The sequence below is a fragment of the Hippocampus bargibanti genome, linkage group LG18 (assembly GCF_051943395.1).
Source record: "Hippocampus bargibanti isolate YZ-2025 linkage group LG18, ASM5194339v1, whole genome shotgun sequence".
NCBI classification, from domain to species: Eukaryota; Metazoa; Chordata; class Actinopteri; order Syngnathiformes; family Syngnathidae; genus Hippocampus; species Hippocampus bargibanti.
The window spans coordinates 15,720,808-15,747,704 of NC_142751.1; the positions used below are offsets into that span (position 1 = coordinate 15,720,808).

General features: G+C 44.3%; 1 protein-coding gene across 10 annotated transcripts in view; it reads left to right on the forward strand.

Moving 5' to 3' along the window:
- The first annotated feature begins 1,124 nt into the window (after positions 1-1,124).
- Positions 1,125-26,897, forward strand: part of cdk5rap2 (CDK5 regulatory subunit associated protein 2) — a 43,102-nt gene continuing 17,329 nt past the window's right edge. For 2 of the 10 annotated variants that reach the window (XM_089019660.1, XM_089019665.1), the window contains exons 1-33: positions 7,986-9,286; positions 9,379-9,489; positions 10,365-10,484; positions 10,564-10,656; positions 10,719-10,937; positions 11,042-11,212; positions 11,289-11,399; positions 12,191-12,328; positions 12,469-12,648; positions 13,053-13,247; positions 13,512-13,682; positions 14,690-14,798; positions 14,898-15,037; positions 15,119-15,235; positions 15,339-15,482; positions 15,552-15,664; positions 16,178-16,317; positions 17,620-17,760; positions 17,835-17,932; positions 18,364-18,507; positions 18,862-18,960; positions 19,166-19,296; positions 19,373-19,592; positions 20,066-21,311; positions 21,742-21,816; positions 22,142-22,595; positions 22,688-22,920; positions 23,275-23,326; positions 24,156-24,295; positions 25,270-25,515; positions 25,929-26,054; positions 26,126-26,239; positions 26,308-26,497. In XM_089019660.1, coding sequence (XP_088875786.1) covers positions 8,255-9,286; positions 9,379-9,489; positions 10,365-10,484; positions 10,564-10,656; positions 10,719-10,937; positions 11,042-11,212; positions 11,289-11,399; positions 12,191-12,328; positions 12,469-12,648; positions 13,053-13,247; positions 13,512-13,682; positions 14,690-14,798; positions 14,898-15,037; positions 15,119-15,235; positions 15,339-15,482; positions 15,552-15,664; positions 16,178-16,317; positions 17,620-17,760; positions 17,835-17,932; positions 18,364-18,507; positions 18,862-18,960; positions 19,166-19,296; positions 19,373-19,592; positions 20,066-21,311; positions 21,742-21,816; positions 22,142-22,595; positions 22,688-22,920; positions 23,275-23,326; positions 24,156-24,295; positions 25,270-25,515; positions 25,929-26,054; positions 26,126-26,239; positions 26,308-26,497 — 7,013 coding nt within the window. In that variant the 5' untranslated portion in view covers positions 7,986-8,254. Of the gene's footprint in view, positions 1,308-2,269; positions 2,340-4,243; positions 4,327-5,173; positions 5,236-6,032; positions 6,144-6,373; positions 6,451-6,532; positions 6,657-6,773; positions 6,926-7,561; positions 7,671-7,735; positions 7,790-7,978; positions 9,287-9,378; positions 9,490-10,364; positions 10,485-10,563; positions 10,657-10,718; positions 10,938-11,041; positions 11,213-11,288; positions 11,400-12,190; positions 12,329-12,468; positions 12,649-13,052; positions 13,248-13,511; positions 13,683-14,689; positions 14,799-14,897; positions 15,038-15,118; positions 15,236-15,338; positions 15,483-15,551; positions 15,665-16,177; positions 16,318-17,619; positions 17,761-17,834; positions 17,933-18,363; positions 18,508-18,861; positions 18,961-19,165; positions 19,297-19,372; positions 19,593-20,065; positions 21,312-21,741; positions 21,817-22,141; positions 22,596-22,687; positions 22,921-23,274; positions 23,327-24,155; positions 24,296-25,269; positions 25,516-25,928; positions 26,055-26,125; positions 26,240-26,307; positions 26,498-26,897 lie in introns of those variants that run through there. The other 8 variants (XM_089019668.1, XM_089019669.1, XM_089019670.1 and 5 more) reach the window with 8 other exon arrangements.

Genomic DNA, 26,897 nt, shown 5'->3' on the forward strand with positions numbered 1-26,897 from the left:
CCAGATGACGGCTGAAGAAACCTTCTCATCCAAGTTGAGGAAACCTGACATTTTTGCGCCTGACGACCAAGCGAAAGGTAAATATGGTTTTCCCTTTGCCTTTGTGAAGACAACACACCTGTTTATGGAATATAATAACATTATTATGAAAGGAAACTATCTCGCGCTGCAAACGTTATAAGTCTCTGCTCTCTATTTGGCGTTCCATTTGTTCAATAAAGAATTTCAATTTTGATGTGGCTGTTTGTTTTTTACTCATAAACACTAACAAGTGACCTCGTCTTGTTCAAAATGTCATAAAATGAGACCAATAATAATCCATCCACCTATTATCCAGGCCACTGATCCTCACAGTGCAAACAGGTGTGCTGGAGTCTATCCCGGCCATCTTTCAAGAGTAGATGGGAGTACACCTTAAACTGGTCGCCGGCACGAATAGAGAAACAACCAGCCACACCAAGGGACAATTTAGATTGTTCAATTAATCTAACGTGTATTTTGTTGACATCTGGGAGGAAACCGCAGGATCCGGAAAAAAAAAAAAAACCACAGGTGCAAAGGAGAACAGCCAAATTCCACCGAGAGTGGTTCAAGTCGGGAAGCACAAGAATATAGTTATAAAAATAATGTATTTTGTCTTTATTATTCAATACATATACGTATATCGTCCTATGCTGGAATTTGATGGAATTCATATTTTTAAACGCGTAACAGTTGTAATACGTAGTGCAGACCCTTGGATGGTGCTATTGTTCACGTATTGACGTGGCGGCTGATGATGTCACGACGATGATACTGTAAATAATTTTCCTTGACTGATTTGTTACAAATTCACCTAAAATAATTGTTTCTGCCAATATCGCGTCGCAAGTATCCACCCACTTACACGATACATTTATTTACACTCGTAAACTCGTAATATTCTCCATAGAAATCTTATGCTCGCCATTAAATCAAGATAAATTCGAGCAAACTACGTATATTATTTTTAGAAATTATAACTAGGCACGGCATTGAATTCCATCGTTGTAATTCCGATTTACTGCATTTAAAATGACTGTTGATGATGTGAGGGACGACTGCATCTGTGCCGACCTCCAACGTGTACCGCGGTGACGTCAGTAGTAGCACGATGGCGGTCCCCTGGACTATTTTGAATCCCGTCGCGCTTTTCCAGCATTAAGAAGGCACCTTTGAACATCGCAAATGCAACGACCCCGTTCGGACAGCACCGACTAATCAACAAATACAACCATGGACTCGGTGGTAGGCGGTGACCAGACGCTCCCCGTTGACTTAAACGGAAGGTAAAACAACGAAAGTAGGGGGGCAAAAATCTTGAGCTTAGCCAGCTAACAATTAGCATGCCAGCGTGGCTAGCTAAAACGAACGCAGAACTTAAACGTAGCACAAACTAGATACATATTGATCTTTATTTTGCATTTCGGTGTATAGGGACGTGTTTTATATGCAACGCATTGATAGCTACGTATAGCCCATTGCGTACTTTCTCACGACAGTTTTGTCCACTCTTGAATTTACATGTAGCGCTCTTTTTTTCTTAAGTCGGCGTGACTTTAGCTAATAATGACATGTCTTTGTCAGCCCGTTATTGTGTGAGTGATCAATATCATGTACCACGATTGTTCCACCGAACCCAAGGAGGGTAAAACCCTCGCGCGCAACTCCACATTTTTAATTAGTTATGACACGCCCACTTGGCCATCATTGGCTAGAGATGATCACATGACACGTGACCATCTTGGAAATGTGCTTTTGGAAATGTTCGCTCTGTCGTAAACGTCTGACTGTCGTGATAGCATGTCGTACAATTAATAATAACAAAACGCATCTCTAAAAAATGTTGTTTTTTTTAGATCTTGAATACGTAATAATAATATATGTATATATTTCATTCACAAATGGTTCGATGAATGTGCATATTAAGTGGTTGGATTCTGTACCTCTAAAAAGGTCACAAACCACTGTACTCATGTTGTTATCGCCCCATTTTGTATGTGGTAATGCGGCTGTAGAAATTACCGTTATCCGTAGATAATTGTAATAACAACTTCAACACAATAAAAGAAAAACAGCAGAATTTAAATCTTCATGCTCTTTATACCAGTTGACTTGCGTTAATTTCCATGCCACATCCAATATGGCAGACACACTGCCCTTTTTACTGTAAAGGGCCAACCCACTCAATGAGGCGTCTCTGCGTATACGTCACCGCCTCCTTGCACAGTAACATCCACTGTGGTGCACTGACTTGTCATTGCTTGTTGCCCTCCTGCTTATCCGCAATGTGATTTGGGAGAGCAGAGCGCGCCTTCCCGGTAGGTGAAAGTGCCTCATTTAGCTCTGCTTTGCTACTACAAAGGCGGCCGCTGGTGTACTCGTGTACTGTTAAGTTTGTAGATCCGTAGATCCTCCTGCTTTGCGTATCTAGTCCAAGCATCCCTAACCTTCGGTTTAGGAGTACATCCAGGTGGCGAGCGCGGCGGCGGAGTAATCCAAGATGTTAGCTGATAGGTGCGGTTTGAATTACGGCAAATTGTGCTGCTTTGTGAGAGACTGGCGGTGACTCGTATAAACTGGTCGGAAAGCGGATGAGTGCTTTGCAGAAAGACGAAAAGAGGAAGTTGTAGTTGTGCTGTTTCTTGTTTGGCTCCGATAAATCCAGATGCTTCTTCCAAACGGTGTCATTAACACGGATTCTCTGCCGACCAAATTAATGGCGGTGCTTTGTAATATGGCGGCAAGCATCGTGATGATTGTTGTTTTGCATCTTCAAAATCTGTCACCTGCATTTGAACGCTTCCTCTTCAACTGCACAGGAAATGTCTGATGACTTCTTTACTGTGTCATTTATTTTTTTGAAGACTTTTTGAAGCATTTGTGCTTGTGAATTGTCAAAGATTTTTCATGTTTGTGGCAATTCACTGAGAAATGAGTGTGGCCAGTAATTTAATGGAAACGTATCATTTCCAATCATAAAAGTAAACATGACTAATTCCGTAAATATTTGTAGCAGTAAAATAAGCACACTTAAAGGACAACCGACAACATTTTTTTTTTTGTTTCCTAACTGACCCCAGAAAAACGTTTTATAGCATCTAAAATACCCAAAACACGCAGGCTGATATTTTTAGTCAAATGCAAAACACCAATAAAAATGACTTCCAGTGACCCAAAACTACTTCAAAATGACCTCGGAAATGGTGAGTTTCAGAAGGTCCCGCCCCTTGTTCGTGACGTCACGCCACGATAATCCTTCACAAACCGCATTGCTCCAGCATCAAAACAACGGCCTCAGAGAGATTCAAATAGTTCTGAAGAGGAAAGCATAAATGTTTGCAATCGATTAAAGAAATCTTTCCGTCTCATTTTGAGGCGTCTGGACTCCAATGTCGCGCTCAGAAAACGCACAAGATGGCGCCCAAGCTCCGTTGGAAATGGTCTGATTTATCTGCTGGGAATTTGTGTCAACTAGTATCAACGCACAACGATTCACCATCGCATTATTTGTGTTTTCCTTCTAATTTCGCCATCAACATGGATCAGCACGAAGTTTTCAGACCAAACAAAGTACCCAAAATGCATTGGGTGTCGCTTTGTCGGTCAGGGGCGTTTCCTCCGTGACGTCACGTCAAGCATCGTGATCAACTCGAAAACAAGACTTCCTGAAAATTCAGCCCGAGTCTTAAAAGGTAAAATATAGCTATATGCGGTGAAATCTTTGTAAAATACGCTCAGTAGAAGTCATTTGAAGTGATTTGACAAATTATGGACACAACTTGTCCGGAGGCGTCGGTTGTCCTTTAACAGCACACGTATACTGCTGAAAGGTGCAACGTATCAGTACTTCAAATATGAGTTTTTTGAAGATGTGTATTGCCAGAATTGTCTATTTTCAGGGCTAGAGGTGAAGTGGCACCATCTAAGCGCAGTGCAAGATTTTTTTTGTGTTCTTTGTTTTGAATTTGAGAACTCGGCTGTCACTTGCACATGCTGTTTCGCTCACATCCGGTGAAAGTAAGTAAGCAAGTGAGAGCTGGACCATGGAAATGAAGCAGAGAGTCATTCTTGAGTCTATTTCTGGAAAGGGTCCGTAGGGCTGTGTGCAAGAGGCTAGCGTGAGTAATGAGTGGACACAGAAAAAACAACAACAAGAAAAAAAGCACTGCTGTTCAGCTGCGATGTCATGTAGCAACTCATGATTGGATGCCCTTTGAAACAGCTCACCAAGTGATTTTCCAACCAGCTGCAGCCTCCCGGACTCCATCAATGCTGCTACGCACTCCACCACGGGCGTCATGACAGGTATGGCGAAGCTTCCTTTTTTTTTTTACATATCTTTTTTTTTGACATTCCCCTTGTGTGTTCATTAGCGCCGCTGCTGTTGTTATCCGTTTTCAAACATGAGCAAAACGACAATCCGCGAGAGTCTAATTAGTCGCTCCACTTGGTGATGCGTTAGTTAGTCAAATCACTTGCGAATGCGAAAAGGATGCCAGGTACTACATTGAGAGGTTGTCAAAGATATGACAGTCAGACACTGTGGACAGAGACTCGGAACCAGAAAGATTGTCCCTACTGCCGGCAGGAAACGCAGTCATCTATGACATACATCTGAATTCTGCACCCCTTTGCCAAGCTATTTATTGAGAATACATGCAAATTAAAGTGATACATTAGTAAAACGTAGTTTTCTTGATTGTAATACCACGCCTCTGGACGTTCTGACCACCACCAGCAGCTGTAAGCAATAAAACATTGTGTTTCCCATGAACTGATAAGTTTGTAACCTGGCTAATGACCTCTTCCTGTGATCAGGAGTTCCCCAAGCCCTAAATTCTGTCCAAGGCCAGCTCTCGTAGATAAATATGACAATTTAACAAGCTGTTTCTGTTGACCTGATTGACCCCAGGTTGTCTGTGCTTCAATTGTTTTGACTTAGCATACAACAGCGTGAAGCTTTTAAATACGATAACTTCTCTATCAGAGGTTCAGTGCATCTGAAAAGGAGCTCCATTTTTTTCCATATGAAATGAATTGTAATTGAATTAAGAAATTAAGGAGAGTAATTGAAGAGAGTAATGATAATTACGGGAGGACACACAAAATATGAAAGGACCTTGTGAGTAATGCTTTGTTGTTGTCTCAACAGCGCTGTCCTGTCCCGGCAAGATGTCCTCCATCAAAGCCCTCACCATGAAGGACTATGAAAATGTAAATGCTTTGAATCTGAATTAGTTGCTTCTCGACAAGCCTCATTTCAAGCTCATATAACTCCAGACCCATATCCTTTCGGAATTAACTTTTTTCATGGTGAAAGAAGAGAGTGTAAGGTTTCTTACGCTGAATTGAATATTTATGTAGTCCTAAAACTCAATATTCTGTAGGTCCATGAATTTCAGTGACAATGACAAAAATCCTGGCACTGGAGTGGACACATTTTTGCACATAGTTTGGCAGTAAACGAGTTAAAGTACTAAATTCTACCAGTTAGATAAAAATAGCAAATAGGAATTGTGGCTTAAGTTACTTGGGTAAACAGTTAGTTAGCTTGTCTCCATAAACATGTGCTACCGTTAATTGCCAATAGCGCCATTTATGGACTTTATTGATTTATTTTTAATTGGAGGAGGATGCATGAGGCATGCTGACCTTAACCGCATGGCTGCGATTAGCAGATTGAGATGTTTTATGGACTAGAAGGGAGCAGATTTGCCCCCCCCCCATCCCTAACGGCCAGCCCCTGCCCCCATTTCCAGATGCGTGCTGCTCACTGCCCCGCAGCACAATGATGCACAGTTGGCCTTGCTTTTCACATGCAACCATGAGAGGCTTCATTCATTTGCACAACACAGACAAATGTGAAGTAGTTCTGCCACATACGCTTCACCGAATTTAGTTGACGTGATTAGTTTGAACCTTTCTTTACAAACTCGAGACAATTGGATTAAGGACCCAAAACAACTTGTAGCAATATGGCGCTAATGTGCTTGTTTTGCTTTTGTCCGCAGCAAATCACGGCGCTGAAGAAGGAGAACTTCAACCTGAAATTGCGCATTTACTTCATGGAGGAGCGCATGCAGCAGAAATGCAACGACTCCACAGAGGACATATTCAAAACGGTGGCAAAACCTTATCTCAATATCGCGCTCGTTTTAATTGTCATTTTGGATTTACTGACACACAAAGGACAACCGAGCCACGTCCTAAATCCGGTAGTATCGTGCTAAAGTGATATTACAATCCATCTTTTATCTGTAATGGGTTCTATGTCATTAATGTGTTGAAAATAAATAGTTCAGTCTTTTGAGTTTGGCTCAATAAATAGAACGAATATCTTCTCTTTTCACAGAATATTGAGTTAAAAGTGGAATTGGAATCCATGAAGAGAGACTTGGCCGAGAAGCAGGAGTTGCTCGTTTCTGCGTCGTAAGACTTCCCGCCGTCCAGCTTATGTACAATTCGAGACGTAGCGATTTCAACTAAGTCACATCTGCGAATGTTTCGGCAGCAAAGCGCTGGAAAGTCTGGCTGGTCGAGAAACCGGTGAGCCTCAACGCATCAGAGAGCAAGCGCAGCGTGACATGGACGCCCTCCGTCACTCGTTCTACGAGACGATTGCAAAACTGGAAGAGGTGACTTGAACCATCCGGGCATTTGTAAAACATCACGATGGCTAACCGGCAGATAAAAGTGGGAGAACGGTGCCACAAAGTTTGTTTGTTTATTATATTTTTTATTTGGTGAATCAGTCCCTGCGAACAGCTGAAGATGAGGTGGAGAAAATGGCTGCCATCGCTGAGCAAGAAAAGCTCAAAAACATCAACATGGAGAAGCAGCTCCAATTTGTGGAACTGCCCGCTTCTTTGCAAGACCTTCAGTTGGCCTTGCAGGAGAAAGACAGGTAAGCATGACTGCTTTATTTCCTGTACAGTGATACCTCGGCTTACGAACGCTTTAGTCCAGAGGGGAGAGAGTGACTATATCGGGAGAAGGATGCTGAGCCTTGAACTGCCGGGCAGGAGACCGAGAGGAAGACCCAAGAGGAGCTTTATGGATGTGGTCAGAGAGGACATGAAGGTAGCTGGTGTGAGAGAAGAGGATGCACAAAACTGCGTTAGATGGAGGACATTGATTCACTGCGGCGACCCCTGAAGGGAAAAGCCCAAAGGAAAAGAAGAAGACAATACCATACCACATTTATTATACGTAAAATAAGGTATATTGTGTATAGTTTTGAAGCTTATTTAATTGAAAATTATGTTTTATGGGAACCTGGGAACGGATTATTCTCATTTTAATGGTTTCCTATGGGAAATTAATGTTTGGAATACTCACTTTTTGCCTTACACACACTTGCTGGGACCCAATTAAGTTCGTAAGCCAAGGTATCACCGTGTATGATAGTTGTCCGCGTTAGCCAGCGCTTTGTTACAGCTTCAACTGTTGTTAAAGTGCTCTAAAAATCAATATTGTATTGCATCACCAACATGGCTGACTCAAATTCGTGTTTGAAAATGTTTCATTAATGTCCCATCAGCGTTATTGAGCAGCTGAAGATCACGTTAACAAATCAAGAAGCGCAACTCTGTCAGAGCAACGGCATGCTTCCTTCTGATCAAGTCAAGCAGCTAACGGATGAAATTCAGGTAAGACTTTTGTAAGATCTCATTGCTCCTTTGTCATCACGTCAATCATTTCTTTTGACCTTTAGGCTCTGAAGGAGGAACTACTTAGAGAAAAGGACACAATAAAACCTGACCACGAGGTTTGTGCTTTTCCCTTTTTTTTCCGCTTTGAACTCTACAGACCAGGTATTGGAGGCAGGTCCCGGGTCACAGAGTTAAAACCGGATTACCGGGCTGTCTGGAGTTGGTTATTTATGGCCATGGATATTTAGGGAAAAGCTAAGATCACCAGCGAACATTTGTCAGGGTGTGTGTTGCAAAAATTGTCTAGTCGCTGTCAAACAGAAGGAAGCTTTTTGTGAACAGGGAAGGCGGCAGCCATAACAAAGATGACCACGTTAACCTCGGAGGATTTCACCTGATCGACTGTCGTCAGAGGCAAGCGCGAGGATTATTCAAGGCTTAGCGCTTACGGTGCTTTGTAATCATTCATTCTCTCCTGTCCTTTGAACAACGACGGGTCGCTCTTCCGCGGCTGTCAAACCGAGGTTCTTTCACAACGGCCATTTTGGATCTGTGTTATATGGACGAATCTTCAAGGCGAGATGAAGGACTCGTGTCGCATCTGCAACGGTCGCCTGATCGGCAACCAGTGTCGTTGGATCTTCAGCTCGTCCGCCAACAGGCAGCTGCAAATCATTTTGTCGCACGTGCTCGGCTGGGAGGTGACCCGCGACGGCCGCGCCGAGTTCCTCTGCGGGAAATGCGTCTTCCAGTTGGAGAAGGTGATCGAGTGCGACGTCAACCTCAGCCAGCTTCAGGAACGACACAACGGCCAGGTGCTGAAAATCCAAGCGGAGAAGGCTCATCTGATCGACTGCATCGTCCACGTTTACAACAAACACAACCCCGAGCAGGAAAAGAGCGACGACGACAGCGTCCGTTCAAAGACTTCCCTCAGGTCATCCGGGGCGGCCAGTTTTGACGACGAGGCCGCGACTCTGCTGCCCAATGAGGCGCCGTCGCCCAGGGAGGGCGGCGGTCGTCACTGCATGAGGAGATGCGTCAGTCTGGATCGACTGGTAGGCAAAGGAGGTTTCCCAGGACGTTCGGGTCTGAAGAAATGGAGGATGGGCTCCACCGTGGGACTGGATATCTCCATGAAGACCTTTGGACTGCGGGGTTCGCGTGGAAGCTCTCAGAGCATGTACCTGGACCTGGTCCACGCCAATGGCTCGCGGCCTCGGTCCGCATTCAAAGGCCGTTCTGCGTCCTTGCACTCCCTCCGTCGAGACTTTGACGCTCCGGAAACGCCGCAGAAGACAAAAATCAGAGAGCCCAGGACGTTTGTCTTCAGGAACGCCGCCGTGGACGATCCGTTGGGAAAAGCGCAAGCTAAAATGCTCCTGCGCAGATCCTCGCGGCAGGCTTCGGTCATCTCGGACTTGATCCAGATCCTGCGCTGCCTCAACAAGCAAAGCGTTTCCGTCCCGGCTGGAAGTCGCCTCCCTCTTCTGAAGAAGGTCACCGTTGGACCATTTGCTTGGAATAAGCCAAGCCGCAGAGAGACTCAGTGGAAATCTCTTTGTGATCTAACGGAAGAATTTGATGACCAGTACATACCGGCTAGAGCGGAGGTTGTTTTTGGGCGGATTGTCACTGGTGGTAAATAATTGGGGAAATCGATTCAGTTATTTATCTTCCATCTTTTGTTTTTTTTCCTCAACAGGTTCATAAACTGGAGTCCGTCAACAAGCTGCTAACTGAAGAGCTCGCCCAGGCAAAAAGTACCCAGGAGACCCTGACAAAGACACTGGAAGACATCCAGACTGAAACCAAGGTACTTTTTTTTAAATAGTACCATTTGAAATTCTGTTTTTTACTCATTCACTGCCAGATGATGTGCAAAAATGTGTCCACTCCGTTGCCAGGGTTTTTGTCATTGTCACTCAAATTGCTGGATCCACAGAATATTGAGTTTTAGGACTATGTTAACATTCAATGCAGCGTAAGAAAGCTTAGACTTTCATTAGAAAAAAAAGAGTTAATTCCTAAATTATATGGGTCTGGAGTTATCTGAGCTTGAAATGGGGGCGGCTGACCAAAATACAATACATACATATTGGCTTACATCGCGCTTTAACAACATCTGAAACTGGAATCAAGTGGACAAAAGGCAAGTGCTGCCCCCCTCGTGGAAGAGAAAAAACATCGCCAGAGGTCTGACCAACACTTTATCGCCCATCACGCCCAGTAGATTCTCAATTCTGATTGACCCGTTGACTGAAAATTAAAAAGCAAAAAATGATCGGTGGTGTTTCAAGCAGTTTTTTAAAGTCATGTGTTCCTGCAAAAAAATATATATATACAGGTAACATCCAACTTACAACAAGTTCCGTTCCGACCAAACGGTCATAAGTTGAAATGGTCATAAGTCAAAATCCATTCGAAATGTTGAATAGAGACTCGTAGGCTAAATGACTGGCAAACTCCCCCCTCTGGTCCCATCACGCGGTCGATTGCTGTGCGAGCGTGAGATGCTGCCTGGCTGGCCAAAATTGTCCCACGCGTTGCCGGCCTGCTAGCGTGTTGCGGTGCCAGGCATAGAATTACAATTTAAAAATAGGAGGTCGTGGTCGTAAGTACGGGTGGTCGTAAATCAAGCTGGTCACAAGTCGGATGTTACCTGTATATAATAATAAGGTTTGTGCACAGACGCTGTCCGGAAAGTTGGATAAGAGTGAGAATGAACTCCAAACGGAGAAGAAAAACGGGCTGAAGCGAGACAAAACTATCCAAGGGCTCACGCAGGTCATCGGAGAAAAAGAGAAAGAGGTGAAAAGCCTTTCAACACAAACTGACCTTTTTTTAAAAGCTAATTTTCCATCACACTTTTGCTGTTGGCTTTGCGCAGATTGCAGAGTTATGCCATGAGATCGAAGACCGGGATGATGCTCTCGCCAAAGCCCGCGAGACGGCGCACAAGGCCCAGATGCAAAAATATCAAGTCAGTTTGATCTTTCCTCACCAGCAAGCAAGCATCTAGAAACCTTCCATTTTCTTCTTTAGGGAGCAGAAGAGCACCAAAGTCTGTTAATGAGCAAGCAAACGGAGATGATCCAGCTCCAAGGCGAGCACCACGCCAAAGTGCTGGAAGCCCAAAAGCTGCAACGGGCCCTGGATCGGAAGGAACAGGAGCTGTCCGATTTGCAGCAGGCGAAGGAGAAGCTGGAGGTGCAGTTGGAAGACCTGCAGCAGCAGAAAAAGAAGGGAGACAAAGCATTGAACGTGAGATTTGATTGAAAGGAAGGGGAAAAAAATGGCGTCTATTGAAAAATCTACCTAGCGGAGCTTCAGCGTGTTAACATATTGCCGTCTGCGACCCCTTCCAGGATCTCAGCAACCAACTGAAAAAGCTCAGCCATGAAATTGGGGAAAGGGAAAGTTCTCTGGAGCATCAACACCAGGAGATGTTGGACCAAAGTAAAAGAAAAGTGCACGCCCATGAAGTCGCCATCCAGCGGCTAACGTTCACCTTGGCTGACAAAGAGCAGCAGTTACAGGTCACATGACAGTCAGAGTTTTGTTTGTTCTTTTTTGAATTTATTTTTTTAACTGGTTGGCGCTTTGATCTTTTAGGAGTACATGAACGCAGTGAAAGATTTTGAGCAAAACAAAAGCCCTTCAGGAAACGATGGGATGCTCGCAAAGCTTTGCCAAAGGTTGAAAGAGAAGGAAAAAGCGCTAGAGGTGAGCCTGCCCACATTTTCACTTTTACAATTGCCATTGGTGCTTCGAGATCAAAATTTAAAGTTGGATTAAAGTTGTACCTTTATTCGTCTCACAGTGGAGAAATTGACATTTCACAGCAGCAAAGTGATGAAAGGAAGTGCAAAGGAAAGGAGGAAGTAGAAAAACAAAATACAGGAGCTGCTGGAAAGGCAGCCACTCTCGCGGCGCCATCCTGAAGTAAAAAAAAACAACAACAAAAAACTAAATAACAAATAATATGACAACACAAAGACACAGAGAGTCATTCATTCTTCAGCACTTGCTGTACCCTCTTTGTGACATGAAGCAGTTCTAGATGAAAGAAGAGAGGATCAAAGTGTCCTTTTCAGCAATGGATCAGAGACGTCATGGTGTAATGTGCTCATCTACTACAAGCTAAATATCGATACATTGAAATCTACTCATCTAACTATCCTACTGGACCCTCCGCACCCTGCCCACCACCTTTTCCAGCGACCGATCCATGTGCACCAAATCCAGCCGACATTTAAACAGCTTCTTCCCCCGTTGCCATTAACCCAAATAGTGCCTAGTGTCTAGTGCCTCCATTTTTCCCCATTTTTTGATGATACTCGTGCAGCGTGTTCTACCGGAGACAAATTCCTTGTATGTTGTACATACTTGGCCAATAAAGATGATTCAGATTCTAACGGTGTTGCTAACATGAACCGGGAAGCGCCAAAGAGGGGATGTTGCAACCCCTCATGTCTTTATTATTTTTGACGAGTTTCACCTCTGCCTCCTCACAGCAAGCGTTGGATGAGCGATTTACAGCCATCGAGGAGAAGGACAACAAAATCCATGAGCTGCAACTGTCCCTCAGGGTCAAGGAGAGGGACCTGGAGAGGCTCAAAAACATTGTGTTGCACAATGAAGAAACCATTCACGTGAGTAGGCAATATAATCGTGCTAAAATGCTCATCAAACATCTCGCCGTCATCTTAAATTAGCCAAACTTCAATGAGACTGATGAATTTATTTCCTGACGTGTAATTCAAAAGTCAATGTAATTTATTTTTACTTGCAGAGTTTTGATGGCTTGATCAAGGAGAAAGATGTGGAACTGCAGCATCTCGCAAACACACTAAAGAACCTACAGAGGGCCAAGCAAGACACGGAGGACAACCTGAACAGGTCCCTGAGAGAGAAAGACTCCATCATTAGCCAGTTGCAACTCTCCCTCAATGGCAAGACCAAAGATTTGGAGGTCAGTCTACTAGCTATCGATTAGCTATATAGTTATCTAGCTGGCTAGCAATCTATTAGCTATCTAGGTGGCTGGCTGGCTATCTCGCTAGCTATCTATTAGCTAGCTCTTTGCTCACTTTCTATCTATTTGACTTACTTCCGGGTTGACTGAACGCTGGCGCGTGTGGCTGCCGCTGCTCACCCACAGTAAAACGTATCCTGTGACTGTAAAGGTGACCTTGAGAGTTTTGAAAGCCGCTTAGAAATCAAACGTATTATTATTATTATTATTATTATTATTATTATTATTATTGCAAATTTCCCCATTGCGGGACGAATAAAGGTATTCTGATTCTGATTCTGATTATTATTATCTGGTCTTCTGCGTGAGCAATGTTGACCCCTCGTCTATCCTTTTTGCAGGAATTGTCCGAATCGGTGCTGAGCCAATCGCAAAGTCACGCTCGCGACCTAGCCGAGCAGATGGGCCAGAGGTTAAAGGTGAACGAGGCGATGCTGGCCGAGGCTGTGAAAGCCAGGGAGAGGCTTGTGGCCGAAAACGAGGTTGCTGTGGAAGAACTGCTAGCAACCATTAATAGCAAGGACCAACTCATCAAGGTTAAACGCAAAAAAAAATAATATCTACTGAACACCCTCATAAAAGAAAAAGTCCAAATACTGCTCCGCCGTTTGTAAAATAAAAAGAGAATATTACTCATACATAAGAAAGCGAGAAACAATTTTGAGTGTTCCAATTTAAGACTGTGGTCTTAGCCATTGCATCAACATTAAATGAAAAAAATTAATAATAATAATAAAATCTGTTTAATCCTTTCTATTTTAGTTTTTAATATATTTATTTGAGTCTAATGTCATCATCAGGAGTCCGCCGAGCACTACAACCGCATGCTATCTGAGCGTTCCCAAGAGATTCAAGAACTGAGGAGACAGCTGAGTGACAGCCAACAGCAAAGCTCCGCAGCGGCCCAAAAAGACTCTTTGGAAAGCGCCGAGCTCCGATTCCTCCTCAATGAAAAAGACAGCGCCATCGAAGTAAGACCCCCCCGCCCCCCAGCTTACTTCCCCCCACCACAGTCTAAAAAGCAACTCACCACTGTCAAATGTGCTTAACTCAAAGGTTTAAGAGGAAGAGGGGAATGAAATTAGAACACCGGCCCACACACACAGTAATCCTGTCCTTTAGTTTGACTTGTTTTAAAGGACAACCGACAAACACCCCCAGACAAGTTGCGTCCATAATTTGTCAAATGATTCCACCACATATCGCTATACTATATTTGACCTTTTAAGACTCCCGCAGAATATTTAGGAAGTCTTGTTTTCCAGTTGATGATGATGATGCCCTAAGTGACGTCACATCTGGACCGCCCCTGACCGAGAAAGCGACACGCAATGCATTTTGGGTACTTTCTTTCGTCTGAAAACTTCGTGTTGATGGCGAAATTAGAAGGAAACCGACATAAATAATGCGATGCTGAATCGTTGTGTGTTGCACTGAGACGACTATTTCATACGAGTTGCCACAAATTCCCAGCGGACAAATCAGCCCATTTCCAACGGAGCTTGGGCGCCATCTTGTGCATTTTCTGGGTGCTACATTGGAGTCCACACAGCTCGAATTGATATGGAAGGACTTCTTGAATGGATGGCAAACATTTATGCTTTCCTCCCCAGAACTATTTGAATCATATTCATAAGTGGATGAGTAACAAGAAAGCATCTTGTCCCAATCTGAAGCCATTGTTTTGATTCCGGAGCAAGGCAGTTTGTGAAGGCGTGACGTCACGAAAAAGGGGACGGGACTTTCTGAATCTGCCCAGTTCCGAGCTAATTTTGTGGCTGTTTTGGGACACTTGAAGTCATTTTTCTTGGTGTTTTGCATTTGACTAAAAATATCATCCTGCGTGTTTTGGCTATTTTAGATGCTATCAAACGTTTTTCTGATGTCAGTTAGGAAACAAAAAACATGGTGTCGGTTGTCCTTTAATGACTGGGCCAAGTTAGACGTGGCATCTCCGTGAAATGGTTGAATTTTGCAGCGGCTTCTCCAACGTGGTCGGGAGACGGATCACGACAAGGAGCCGGATTATGTGCTGGAGCTCCGAGAAACTATCCTGGTCATGCAAGAGAAGTTAGACCAGCGCCAAGGTGAGACTCATTCGGCTTGTCAACTTTCGGAATGAGATGATACATTCACACAATTTATCTTTTTTTTTTTTTTTTGTCTTTTTTTCTCTGGCAACATAGCCAAGCTCTCCAGGACGAACAGCGACGACAGCATGGAGAACAATCCGCTCTGCAAAAAGACCGTGGTAGTTCTGAAGAAAGAGCTGGCACAGAAAACGGAGGCTCTCAACAAAGCGCTGAAAAGGGAGAATGAGCTCAAGGTCTTGTTTACCTTCATCACGTGGCTAATCCCTTTTTTCTTTTTATTCCTTCTACTCACTGGTGCTACTATGCCCATCTAGATGTCTCTAGCCAAGCTGCAGGCATCGCTGTCCGAGCTGGAAGGTCGCAGCGAAGGCCAAGCCGCCAACATCGAGTCCCTGACGGCTACCCTTGACACCAAAGATGACATCATTCATGTAAAAAGCCTCATTTTTCATTTGTTTGCTCCTTTCTGGTGTTGGCAATTTTCTGAAAAAAAATATTCCAAGCCGTAATGTTTACACTTTGCTCTCCGAGCAGGATCTCCAACTACGCCTCGGCCAGCGAGGGGACACGCAAGGTGACGTGGCCCCGGATCGGGTCATCGGCGGCAGCATTGATCGACCGCCGTCGGGGCTCCCAGAAAGAGAAAGAACATTGATCGGTGGAGACAGCCAGCAAGAAGTAATTTACAGATGGACCACGGCTTTTCTGGTTGAATTTCAAGTTTAATCGCTTTTACTTGCTTTTCAGACGCTTCCCAAGCTAGCGGCTTTGCAGCAGGAACACGAGGCTCTCAACAAAGCGCTAAGGGCCGAGCAGCAGCTCTATTCCAGTCTTGTCAGGACTGTGAAGGAGCAAGACAGGTGGGGACAAGGATTGGGATTTTTTTTTGTCTTCATGTTGTGCTTACAAAAAAAAACAAATGAAAATGCTGTACCAGTTTTGCATAAAAACATTTTTGGCTATATAGCTTATAAGCTAGATAGATAGAGGTAGAGATAACTAGCGAGCTAGATAGAGATAACTAGCTAGTGAGCTAGATAGAGATCTCTAGCTAGCTAGCTAGCTAGATAGATAGATAGATAGATAGATAGATAGATAGATAGATAGATAGAGCTAGCTTGATAGACAGAGATAGATGGATATCTTCAGTGTCTATTTATTGCTAAAAACAAACATTCAAATAACTTGAACACTTTCAAAGAAAGCAGAAAAACAACCGCTTGATATTTTTTGTATTTTGAATAAGTTGCTGTCTTCAATTTTTTTTGACTAAAAAATCTTGCATAATTTGGGAAAAAAATGGAATATTCGTTCCACCATGAAGATAAGTTATCCCTTGAAGAAAGAGCCAATATTTGATGTTTGTTTTGCAGCGCCCAACGTCTTCACGCTCTGCAGATGGAACTGACGTCAGTGCAGCTCCTCAGGCAGCAGCTGGAGGACGGCGTCCAAGCCAACGAGGAGCTCCGAGACGACTTGGAGAGAGAGCTAGACAGAGCCAAAGTCACAGAAGGTGGAGTGACAATGCACGAGAGGCCTTCATGAGACCTACTTTATATCAATCCGGTTGCTAGGAAACACCGCAAATCTCAAATGCTGCTCGGAAATGAGTCTAGTCATCATGTGGGAAATACACAGACGCAGACAGAGCTGTTCATCTTCTAATGTCTGCTAATGCTAACGAGGACCCCCCCCCCCCTTCTTGATTCCATCATCTGTGTCCGTTTTTCATCTCCATCATCACTCGTGCATGCTGACTTTCTGTTTGTTTCCCTGTGGCTCTCTTTCCATGTTCACTCTTCTCCCTTTCATTTTCCTGACTTGTCTCTATGTTAAAAAAAAATGTGAATAAAAGCTTCCGTTGGTCCATCGTTGTGCTTTCTCACACGCCTGCTGATGACTTCACATCGCCGCCAGTATTAATCCGCTGCCACCGTAAATTAGTTTCATCTAAAAAAATCCCGTCCATGTCCTGTTATGTAACGACGCAAATTGGTTTGTTGATTTAAGTACAACTCTCCGCTCTCCTAATCTCAAGTCAAGTCGGGGCATGACTTTGAGGCCGATTGGAAGTTTCTCTCCGCACGCAGGTATTCCTGTCATTGAAGACTCTCACCGCACCTGTGTTATTTTTTTTTTTATTAAATGAGCTGTTCTTTTTTAAAGGCTTTCCCGACCATCCACTTCTTCCTCTCTCACATGTGATTTAATAAAACCTTTCTGTCATCCGTTCTTCCATTTCTATCAGTTCTCTTCATTTCATTTTTCTTCATCCTCATCATCTCTTTACCTCCCTCCTCCAAGATCAACTAAAATGTTGCAAAGCGCTCATGCAAGACTGGATCCTTGATGGATTCAGATATACCAATATAAATATATGTTATTATGAACGAGCATGATACAGTATATAGCATGTCAGAGGTTTTCACTCTACATCCTAAATAGGCACTAATTTCATCATAAAACATAAAACCAAAGAAAACAATCATTTAGTTCAAAAAACGTGTTTCACCTGCGCTGGTAATGTATTTGAAGCAATAAAAACTTGATATGATCCTTACCGCTAAACAAAAGGCTGAATCTTCATGTTTTCACTTGTATATGTGTCAGGTTGGCACTCTGCAGCCTAAATAGACACTCATTTCATCATAAAACTTAAAACCATTGAAAAAAAAAAAAACATTTAGTTCAGAAAACGTGTTTCATTCCCTCTGAAAATGCGTTTGAAGCAATAAGAAAACCCAGAAAATGATACATATTAAAAAATAAAACCAAGATGAAGGTTTTTGTAACACTATAAACTATTTGTGTTCAGGCGTGAACCTAGTTGATTCCAAGGAACTGGAGAGCATGCAGCATCAGCTGGAAGATGCTCAGCGTTGGAATGCGTCTCTGCAGGCCCGCTTGGGGGCCATCCAGAACCGAGGCGGCGGAGTGGGCGGTACCAGCGACAGCAGTATGCTATTTACAAAACACGTATGCTCTGTGTGGAGAATATTTCTGTTCAATGTTGCGTTGCTTTCCCCAAAGGAGACTCGCTGAGTTTCATCGGTGACCAGACCTCTTACATGAGCATTTGTGTGGATGAGGGACATGATAACAGTTCGCCGCAGGACCTCAAACAGAAGGTGAATTCATTTTTAGCTACATGCTACAGGCTAACGGACATTAGCATGGAAGGTGAATATTTAGGGTTTTTTCTTTGTTTTTCTTTTACTTCAAGATGGCGGCGCAAGAGTAGCTGCCTTTCCAGCAGCTCTTGTATTTAGTTTTTCTACTTATTTCTTTCCTTTCCTCTTCCTTCCATAACTTTGCTGCTGTGACATGTCAATTTCTCCAATGCGAGACAAATTAGGGTACATCCAACCCAATTCGTTTTTTAGGAACATGCTATATTAGTATAGAAGGTGAATTAATTTCATGGACATGCTACATGCTAACTGACATTAGCAAAGAAGGTGAATTCATTTTAGGCACATGCTATCGGCTAACTGACATTAGCATAGAAGGTGAATTTATTTTTAGCTACAGGCTAACGGACATTGTGTGTATCTTTTAGATCCGAGAGCTGCAGGACGCCGTCGGCAGTCTTCAAACTTTAAATGCCGATCTCCAGAGCAGGCTGGCAGCGTACGACAAAGCTAACCAAGATGTTTCCTCCAAGGACGAGCAAAACTTGGCGGGGAGTCATCCATGGAAACAGGTTGGAGGCCACAAAGGCCGATTCTTATTTGTATTTTTTTTTAATAATCAACATAATAGCCACCTTTTAGTTTGAGTAACTCCTTGACATCTAACCTTTGAACCTGACTTGACCACTGTGTCTGTGTTGTTACTACAGTACTACAGTATCCTCCTGAGTCTTTCCTCCATTGTTCCTAACCAAGCCCGTCTTTCTATCTCTATGTGTTCCCCACAAAACGGTGTCCCTTCGTCGCCATATCACATTAGACACATCATCCCATTCCGCTGTGCCTCATTGAGTTTTCTTCTTTTTGATTTTTATTTTGGAATGGAGTCACATATGTCATACTCGCCTCACATCCCATGACTTTAGCAGCCAGACACAACAACGATGCCCAAAGTGCCGCCTGCGGCTCATCAGACGTGCCGCTCTCAAGACAAAGAGAGTCAGACGGATGTCACATTGGGCCAGGTATGTACCGCTTTTAAAAGGTCAGATTTCTTCAATCATCATTTGAGCTAAACCGACACTACGCACGTAAGCGGATGTGGAAGCTGTTTTTGTACCCAGGCACACCCGGGATTGTGTTTAGCAAATTGGCGATACTGCAAATAATTTAGCACGCAAGTGTGTACTTAAAATAACAAAATGAAAATCCGCTTTCCTTGCCTTTTAGCTTCTTGGAGATGAGAGTGTGGACAGCAGCCACGGCCCGAGCAGCGAGAATGCAGATTGCGCCACAACAGAGGTCGATTCTGTAAAATGTCTTTTGACTGAAAATACTGCTGCATCGCATCTGCAACTTGGGTCTGCATATTCCCCATCTCCACATTACCTAAAAAGTGACGTCTTTAAACGTAATATATTATTTCTGTTATGACAGAGACGAAGTCCGCAGGCTCACGGCTGAAAATGAGCAACTCCAAAGTCTGCTGAACGAACAAACGGAGAGCGCAGAAGCGTCAGGAAACAGCAGCGATGAGCTGCAAGGTCATACTAAGGACAAAAAAGAGGATTGCGTAATGAACGGGAAGGCCACGGTTACCACGGAAGAAGTGGGAACTCTACAAACTGCCGATCAGCGTAATATTTCAAAAACCATGGTGTGTTTTATAGAACATATGAGCGCCGGTTATGTATTTATCTTTTTAATGTCCAACTGTTTTGTGTGTTAGCACAATTTCCACACTGTGTGGCTTCTCTCACAAGTTTAGTCTCTCCCACAAAATAAACAAACACATAAATAAATAAATGCATACATGAATCGATAATTAGCTAAATAAATGAATATATAGAAAAATAAATAAATAAATAAATGCATACCTAAATGTATAAAGAGCAAAATAAATGAATAGATAAATAAGTGCATGCCTACATAAATGGATAAATGGCAAAATAAACAAATGGATAAATAAATACATGAATAAACACATGAATAAATAAATGCATACAGACATGTATACCTAAATGTATCAATAGCAAAATAAATAAAAGTAATAATGAATAGACCTGCTACCCTCGAAATGAGCCACTGGACTCATAATTGTCTTTTTTTTTGTTTGTATATTTTTTTCAGGGCTGCTTCAGATCTCGTCTGCCCGTCCCCGTGAAGCCGAGATCGGAATCTTGCAACGGCGCGCATCCACAGGCAACAAAATGGGACGCGGCGCCGCAAGTTCACGCCGATGGTGACCGTCATTCCACCCCAGACTCCGCCGCGTCATCCCAACCAAGCGCCGGCTCCTCTTCTTCCTGCGGACGCGCTCACGATAGCGGCTATACAGGAACGCAAACCTCTGATGACGCGCAAGACCACGGCGCTCTTTTTACCCAGCTGGAGCTTCTTCAGCAGGAGTGCCGGGAGAAAGAGGCCTTGATCAATAAGCTGGGCGAGCAGCTGGCTGATTGGCAGGAGCTCCGTGCGCAGCTCAGCGACACGGAAAGTCTCAATCGGCGGTACGTGGAGGCCCTGCGAGCTGCCGAGTCCACCATCGCCTATCTGACCGCCTGCAGTCTGGACGGCCAGGGTGGCGTCAGACAAGGAGCAGGACCTCGCGAGCTGGCCTCGAGCAGCACGTCCCTGGATTTACAGAAAGCGCTTCAGGAAGAGGAGGGTGTCGACAAGCACTTTGCGCAACTTTTGAATTTGGCAGAGAAACATTTTTCATTTCCAGACTCCAAAATTGGAGATCTCCGTTTGAAGATGGAGGCCGTAAAAGCGTCAATAAGCGACCAGAAGCAAAACGACTCTTCTCCGCTTGAGTTGAAATTGAGTACCTCCGCGCAGACGGAATCTCTCCCGGGCAATGAGTCCCAAACTTCAAATCAGGAGCTGAGCCGAGTTCTGGCGAAATGTCTTAGCTGCGCAGAATCCGTCATCGCTATCCTGGCGGCCGCGTGTACAAATACGGACTGGTTGGCCAAGCCTCACTTACGGGAGCGCTTGGACGACCTGCGGAACGCTTTACAAAAAAGGCAAGAGCTGGATCGCCTCACCGGCGCCGCTCGGCCAAACGTTCTCCCCGAGGAGCTTCTCAACTCCGACTTACTTACCAATCTGGAAATGCTCTGCAAAGCCCTCGACGATCACTCTCAGAGGATTCAGGAGCTCCAAGCCGCTCTCCGAGAAGAAAGGGCAAATAGAGAAGCGAGCGAGCCCCGTGCAGCGCTATCGGACACCGAGGGCTTAGCGCCGAGTGTTCAGGCCCAGCTGGAAGCTCTGCACAAGGCGCTGAGGGAGAAGAAAAAAGCCTGCAAAAACCTGGAGGAGAAACTCGCCACGGCTCAATCCGCGCCGGCCATGAGTAACATCGCGCAAAGAGGTGAGAGTCATTTTTGCTCTTTGCATCCTGTGTGAGCTTTCAGTCGTACGGGAGCGCTCCGTCGATGAAAAGGTCTCTTCAGACGTCATCTCTGTGGAGGTGTCGGACGTTTCGCGAGCACTCAATTGACGACAATGAGGTTAAAATCTTAGCGAATGAAAATAGATGATTTGAAAGAGAAGCTATTTTTTATAAAACAGCAAAACCCTTCACTAAAACGCAACGGTGGGGATCGTGAAACGTCCGACACCTTGAAAGAAGTCCAGATGACGGCTGAAGAAACCTTTTCATCCATTCTGTGTACAAAAACATTTTTTTTTTGTTTTTTTTTGGGGGGTGAGGGGGGTGATGCTGTCGTTGGACAAATCCCACTTGTGTAATTTGGCTACCTCGCCGCTAACTTGACATGACCGTTGCCTTCAATAACCAGCTCCGGAGCGCCATGACAAAGGCGTGCAGGTGGACCTGACTTACGAAACCGATAGGCAAGAAAGCAGTCGCGCAGGTCAGACGCCTTTTGAAACGGACGCCGCATCGTCTGTCTTTTTTCCGAACGGACGCTTCTTGGAGGCTCTCACGGGCCGCATGACAACTTTGAGTCTTCTAACATCCCAAATGTCTTCTTCTCTGGTTGTCGCAGCTTTTTGCTGCCGTGGAAAGTTTTGCATGGATGGAAACTTTGCATGTCCTTTCAGCACCTACTAATCCTCACTTTCTTCTTTATTGGATTGAAATGTTTTGCTTACATCACGCCAATAGGGCACAAAAATATCCTGGTGGTGTTTGAAAGTTCTTGATGTTATTGTTGGTATCTATCCCCACTGCTCCAGAGCCCAAAGCAAGCGGAAGCGCTTCCAGTCTCCCGTTGCTGCTGATTCCTGACTTTTCCTCCACTGAAAATGTGGACTCTGCCGCCAGCACACCATCCCCGATTCCTCCCACTCAGGTCATTTCATCACTAAAGTCGCCCGCTTTATATTTTCAAACGCAATCTAAGCTAACGCGCCGCGCCCGCTACCGGAAAATCCCTCAGAGCTTCGATGACTACGAACTCTCGAAGAACGCGCAGGTACGAGAATTGAAGGTCCAAAGCCACCGGATGCAAAGCAGGAACTCCGCTGACCAGTTGAGCAATCGGGACGACGCAAGACCCAGTAGGGTCCGGATGAGAGAGAAAGACCGCGACAGACACGCCGCGAGGGGTGAACGCAGTGAGGTGGAACGCAATAAAAGTGTGAAGGAGCCGATGCAGCACGCCCGCAGTCGCTCTGCCTCCCCCGCCAGGTTGCAACAATGGCAAAACGAAGCCCCCGACACTTCACAGGGGACATTCTTTGCTAATTTCCACGCCCTGGTTTCCACTTCCACGTCCCCAGTTTGGACTCCCTGGTGCAGTCGCAGGCCAGGGAGCTGTCGCGGTTCAGGCAGCAGTTCAAGGAGACCCGGCGGCTGGCGGCTCTGCAACGTCGGCAGACGGTGGAGCTGAAAAAGGCTTTCCGGGAAATGCTTCGCGCCAGCCCGGCCGACTGCGACGTCAGCGAGGTGCTCAAGCAGCAGCTGGACAAGAGCCTGAATATTCTGGATCGGCTGGAGGGACGCTTGGATAAAGGTACATCTCCTGTCCCGTGTCAATCCGCTTCAATTCCAAGCCGCAAGCCCCTCAGATATTTATTTATTTATTCATGTATATATTCATTTATTGATTCTTATTTTCATATATTTATTTCAACTTTCATTCATGTATTTATTTAGTATTGTATTATTTATTTTATTTATTTTTGTTTATGTATTTCTTTATATTTTCATGTATATACAGTAAAGTCTCGTTATATCGATATCGGATATATCGATAGTCCCGGTTATATCGATATTTTTTCGGACTCCCTTGAATATCGATATAACGAGACTTTACTGTATTTAAACTTTCATTCATGTATTTATTTATTTAATTTGTGTGTTCTAGGAGAGTGTCATCAAGCTAATGAAGATGTGGCGGCTCTGGAGCTTTCTCGCAGGTACATCTCAACCTTCCACTCTGCCCGTTTGTTATTTAGTCAAAGTCAGCTTTATTTTATTTAGCATCTCTCTCAATCCTGAACGAGAGCTGCCCTCTTTGTTTGAGACTGAGCTGTTCACTACTTACAAAGAATAATCATACCGTGATACCTTGGCTTACAAATGTAATTGGTTCCCAGAAAGTGTGTGCAAGGCGAAAAGTATTGTGATTAAAGAAATCAACTGTACTGTATAATAAAGTCATTTGATTGACCTTTGTGATGGTCGTTGATGGCTTGATGGAATGGAGTGGGCGAAGGTGGGGGAGGGAGTCAAATCCCATAAGGACTGTAGGAAGGAGGGTTCGCCTATCTTTCATTTGTGTCACTGTGTGAGCTTTAATCAATGAGTGAACAATTTTACTCAGCGATGCAAAAAAAATGTATTCAATGTAAAAAAAGCCACTCTATCGGCCATTTTTGCTCTTTACTTTTATTGACGACAACCGCCACGTGCGACCAATGGAAGATGTTTTGGGCTAGCGACTGATGTTTGCCTCGTGACCTATTTAAAAGCCCCCATAATCCTTTCACCTCATTGCCTTTTAACCCCGTCTGGGTCGCTCCGCCTGAATGGCGTCTGGCTGGATGCTGACCTAATTTCATCTGTGCGTCAAAAAACAAAAACAAAACAATTGATGATACAACTGGGTCAGTGTTGTCATAGGCATCAGAACATTAGAAAGCAGGATCTCGCAAAGGAGCCGGCACCATTTTCTCGCCATTGATTTGTAGCGCTTGACGGACAGCCCCTTGGTCACCTTCTCCCTTTTCCTCCTCCTCCTCTCAGGTTGGCCAGAGAACTGCAGGAGAAGAACCGCCTCATCCAGAGCCTGCAGAGTCAAGTCCGAGGCCAGAGTCCCGACAGCTCCCACTGTGATACGCCCCCCCATCAAGACACCCTACCCACGCAAGGCACTGCGAATAAAGGTTATTTTATCTTATTTATGTTATCTTAGCTTACCTTAGCTTATTTTATCTCATCTTACCTTATTTTATCTAATTTTATTTTAGCATTTCTTTGTTTATCTTAGATTATATTATCTTATTTGATTTTATATTACTTTATTTTAGCTTATTTTATACTATCTTATATTATCTGAGCTTATTTTAGCTTAGTTTAGCTTATTTTATTTTAGTTTACTTTAGCTTGTATTATCTAATCTTTTCTGAGCTTGTTATTTTAGCATAGCCTATCTTAGTTTATTTTAGCTTAACTTATATTATCTGATCGTATCTTAGTTTATCTTATTTTAGCTTTTCTTATTTTAGCTTATCTTGTTTATTTTAGCTCTTAGCTCATTTTATTTTATCTTAGTTTTGATTAGTTTAGCTACCTTATGACCGGAAATGCGATCAAGTCCTTCCGTTTGCATGAAGGACATTAAAATCTCTGATGTGACGTAGATATATATTCTTTTCCGCTAAATACAGCCCAACAAAATTGGAATTCAGATGATCCAAAAAAAATCTATATTAACTCTTGCTCACACGCAGTTGCAAATGAAGTCATTCCAAGTCATGAAGCATCTCAAGCGCAGATATACTAAATTATTATTTGCCTTTTTTCAAGACTCTTTTTTTTTTTTCCCCAACAAACTTTTTGTTTCAAATTATTTGGTGGTCTCATCACTGGGATAAACTGGTTGAATGGAAACATTCCCCAAAACCACCGTTGCATTTGCATTGGTAGTCTGGTATAATGTAGTTTGACGCCACACTAGCAATTATTTTCTACTGGCAGCCATTGTGGTGCCAGACTGGGGGTGGGGGGGGGGCTCCGGTGTCGGTGTCCGCTTCCAAAACCCCTACCACTCCATCCACTTACAAGTTACATTATTAAGTGGCCCCGATTGGTTTCAGCCTAGCAAAAGAAAGAAAGAGTCTTGTGTGTTCATCCGCAGAGGACGCAGTAGTGGGCGTGTCGGAAGGCCGACTTTTGGGCTTGCAGAGGGAAAACGCGCTTTTACACGAGCGTCTGAGGGACAGCAAACAGCTCAACAGCAGCCTGCGTAGCGAGCTGGACCTGCGCCTGTCCGTCATGGCCCATCATGGGGACAAGCGCGACTCTCCGACGCAAGCGACCGATCCCGACGACAAGGTTGTCTCGGCGACAAATGCTACCGCGGAAGCACGCGACGTCACTTCAGGTAGTCGTCGGGCAGATTGATGAATCACTTGTGCTAAGAAAATGAATCCAAATGTTATTTAACGGGTACAAATGTATTTCGTCACAACAGAAAAATGCATCTCACTGCTCTATATTCTTTATCCTCTGCAAAAAACAAAGAAAAATGGTTGTTTTTTTTGGGGGGGCTAAAAACGCCTTACTATGTACTGTACATGGTCATTTTTTTTGACTAAAATGGCTTACTATATATGCCGTGGTTTTTTTTTTTTTTTTTTTCAGCTAAAAAGGCCTTACTATACATGGTGTTTTTTTTTTTCGGGCTGAAAACACCTTACTATACTATATAAAAAAACAACCCAGATGTTTATTCAAGTCTAAAATCAATGATGCTCTTTTTGTTTGTGCTTTTCACGCAATTTCATCTTGTCGCAGAAGTGCTGGGTGAGCACCTGGAGGAGATCCGAGCGTTGAGGCGGAGACTGGAGGAGAGCATCTCCACCAACGACCGTCTGAGGGAGCAGCTGGAGAAGAGGCTCGCCGAGGTGGAAAACGACACAGGTGACCCATCGCTCTCTACTGCTTTTAGGCCGCAATGGATGAACTAGTGTTTATTTTTGTTATCACGGCAGCCACCAACATCTTCATCCACGGCAGCGAGGATCAAGCTCAGCTGCTCGACGAGGTTCGCTTCCTGTGGGGTCAGAACCAAGCCTTGAAGGAGCAGCTCAACCTGGAGAGCAAAGGTACACGACAAGCGGGGAGGCTTTTGCCAAACAAAATGGCCTCACGCTGGATTGTCGCTCACCTCCAGACAAACGGCGCGAGGGCGAGAGGCTGCGGGAGAGCCTGGCCGGGCGCGCGGCCGAGCTGGAGCAGAGCAGGAAGGACGGAGACGTCCTCAGGCAGGAGAAGGCCAGGATGCAGGAGGAACTGGAGCTCGGCCACCGAGAGAACACCGGGCTGCTCCAGTCGCTGCGCACCAACGAGGAACACCTGAACAGGTGGCTGGAAATCATTCAGAATAATAATAATAACGCAAGTAATTTATAAGCACCTTTCTAAACTCTCAAGGTCGCTTTACAGTCACAGGATAAGTTTTTCTGTGGGTGAGCAGCGGCAGCCACATGTGCCAGCGTTCACTCAACCCGGAAGTAACTCCAATAGATAGATAGCTAGCTAGATTTTAGTTGTGTCTTTAACTCATTCACTGCCAGACGATGTGCAAAAACGTGTCTACTCCAGTGCCAGGGTTTTTGTCATTTTCACTCAAATTGCAGGACCCACAGAATTTTGAGTTTTAGGACTACATAAACATTTGATGCAGTGTAAGAAACGTTACACTCTCTTCTTTCATCAGAAAATAAGAGTTAATTCCCGAGTTATATGGGTCTGGAGTTATAT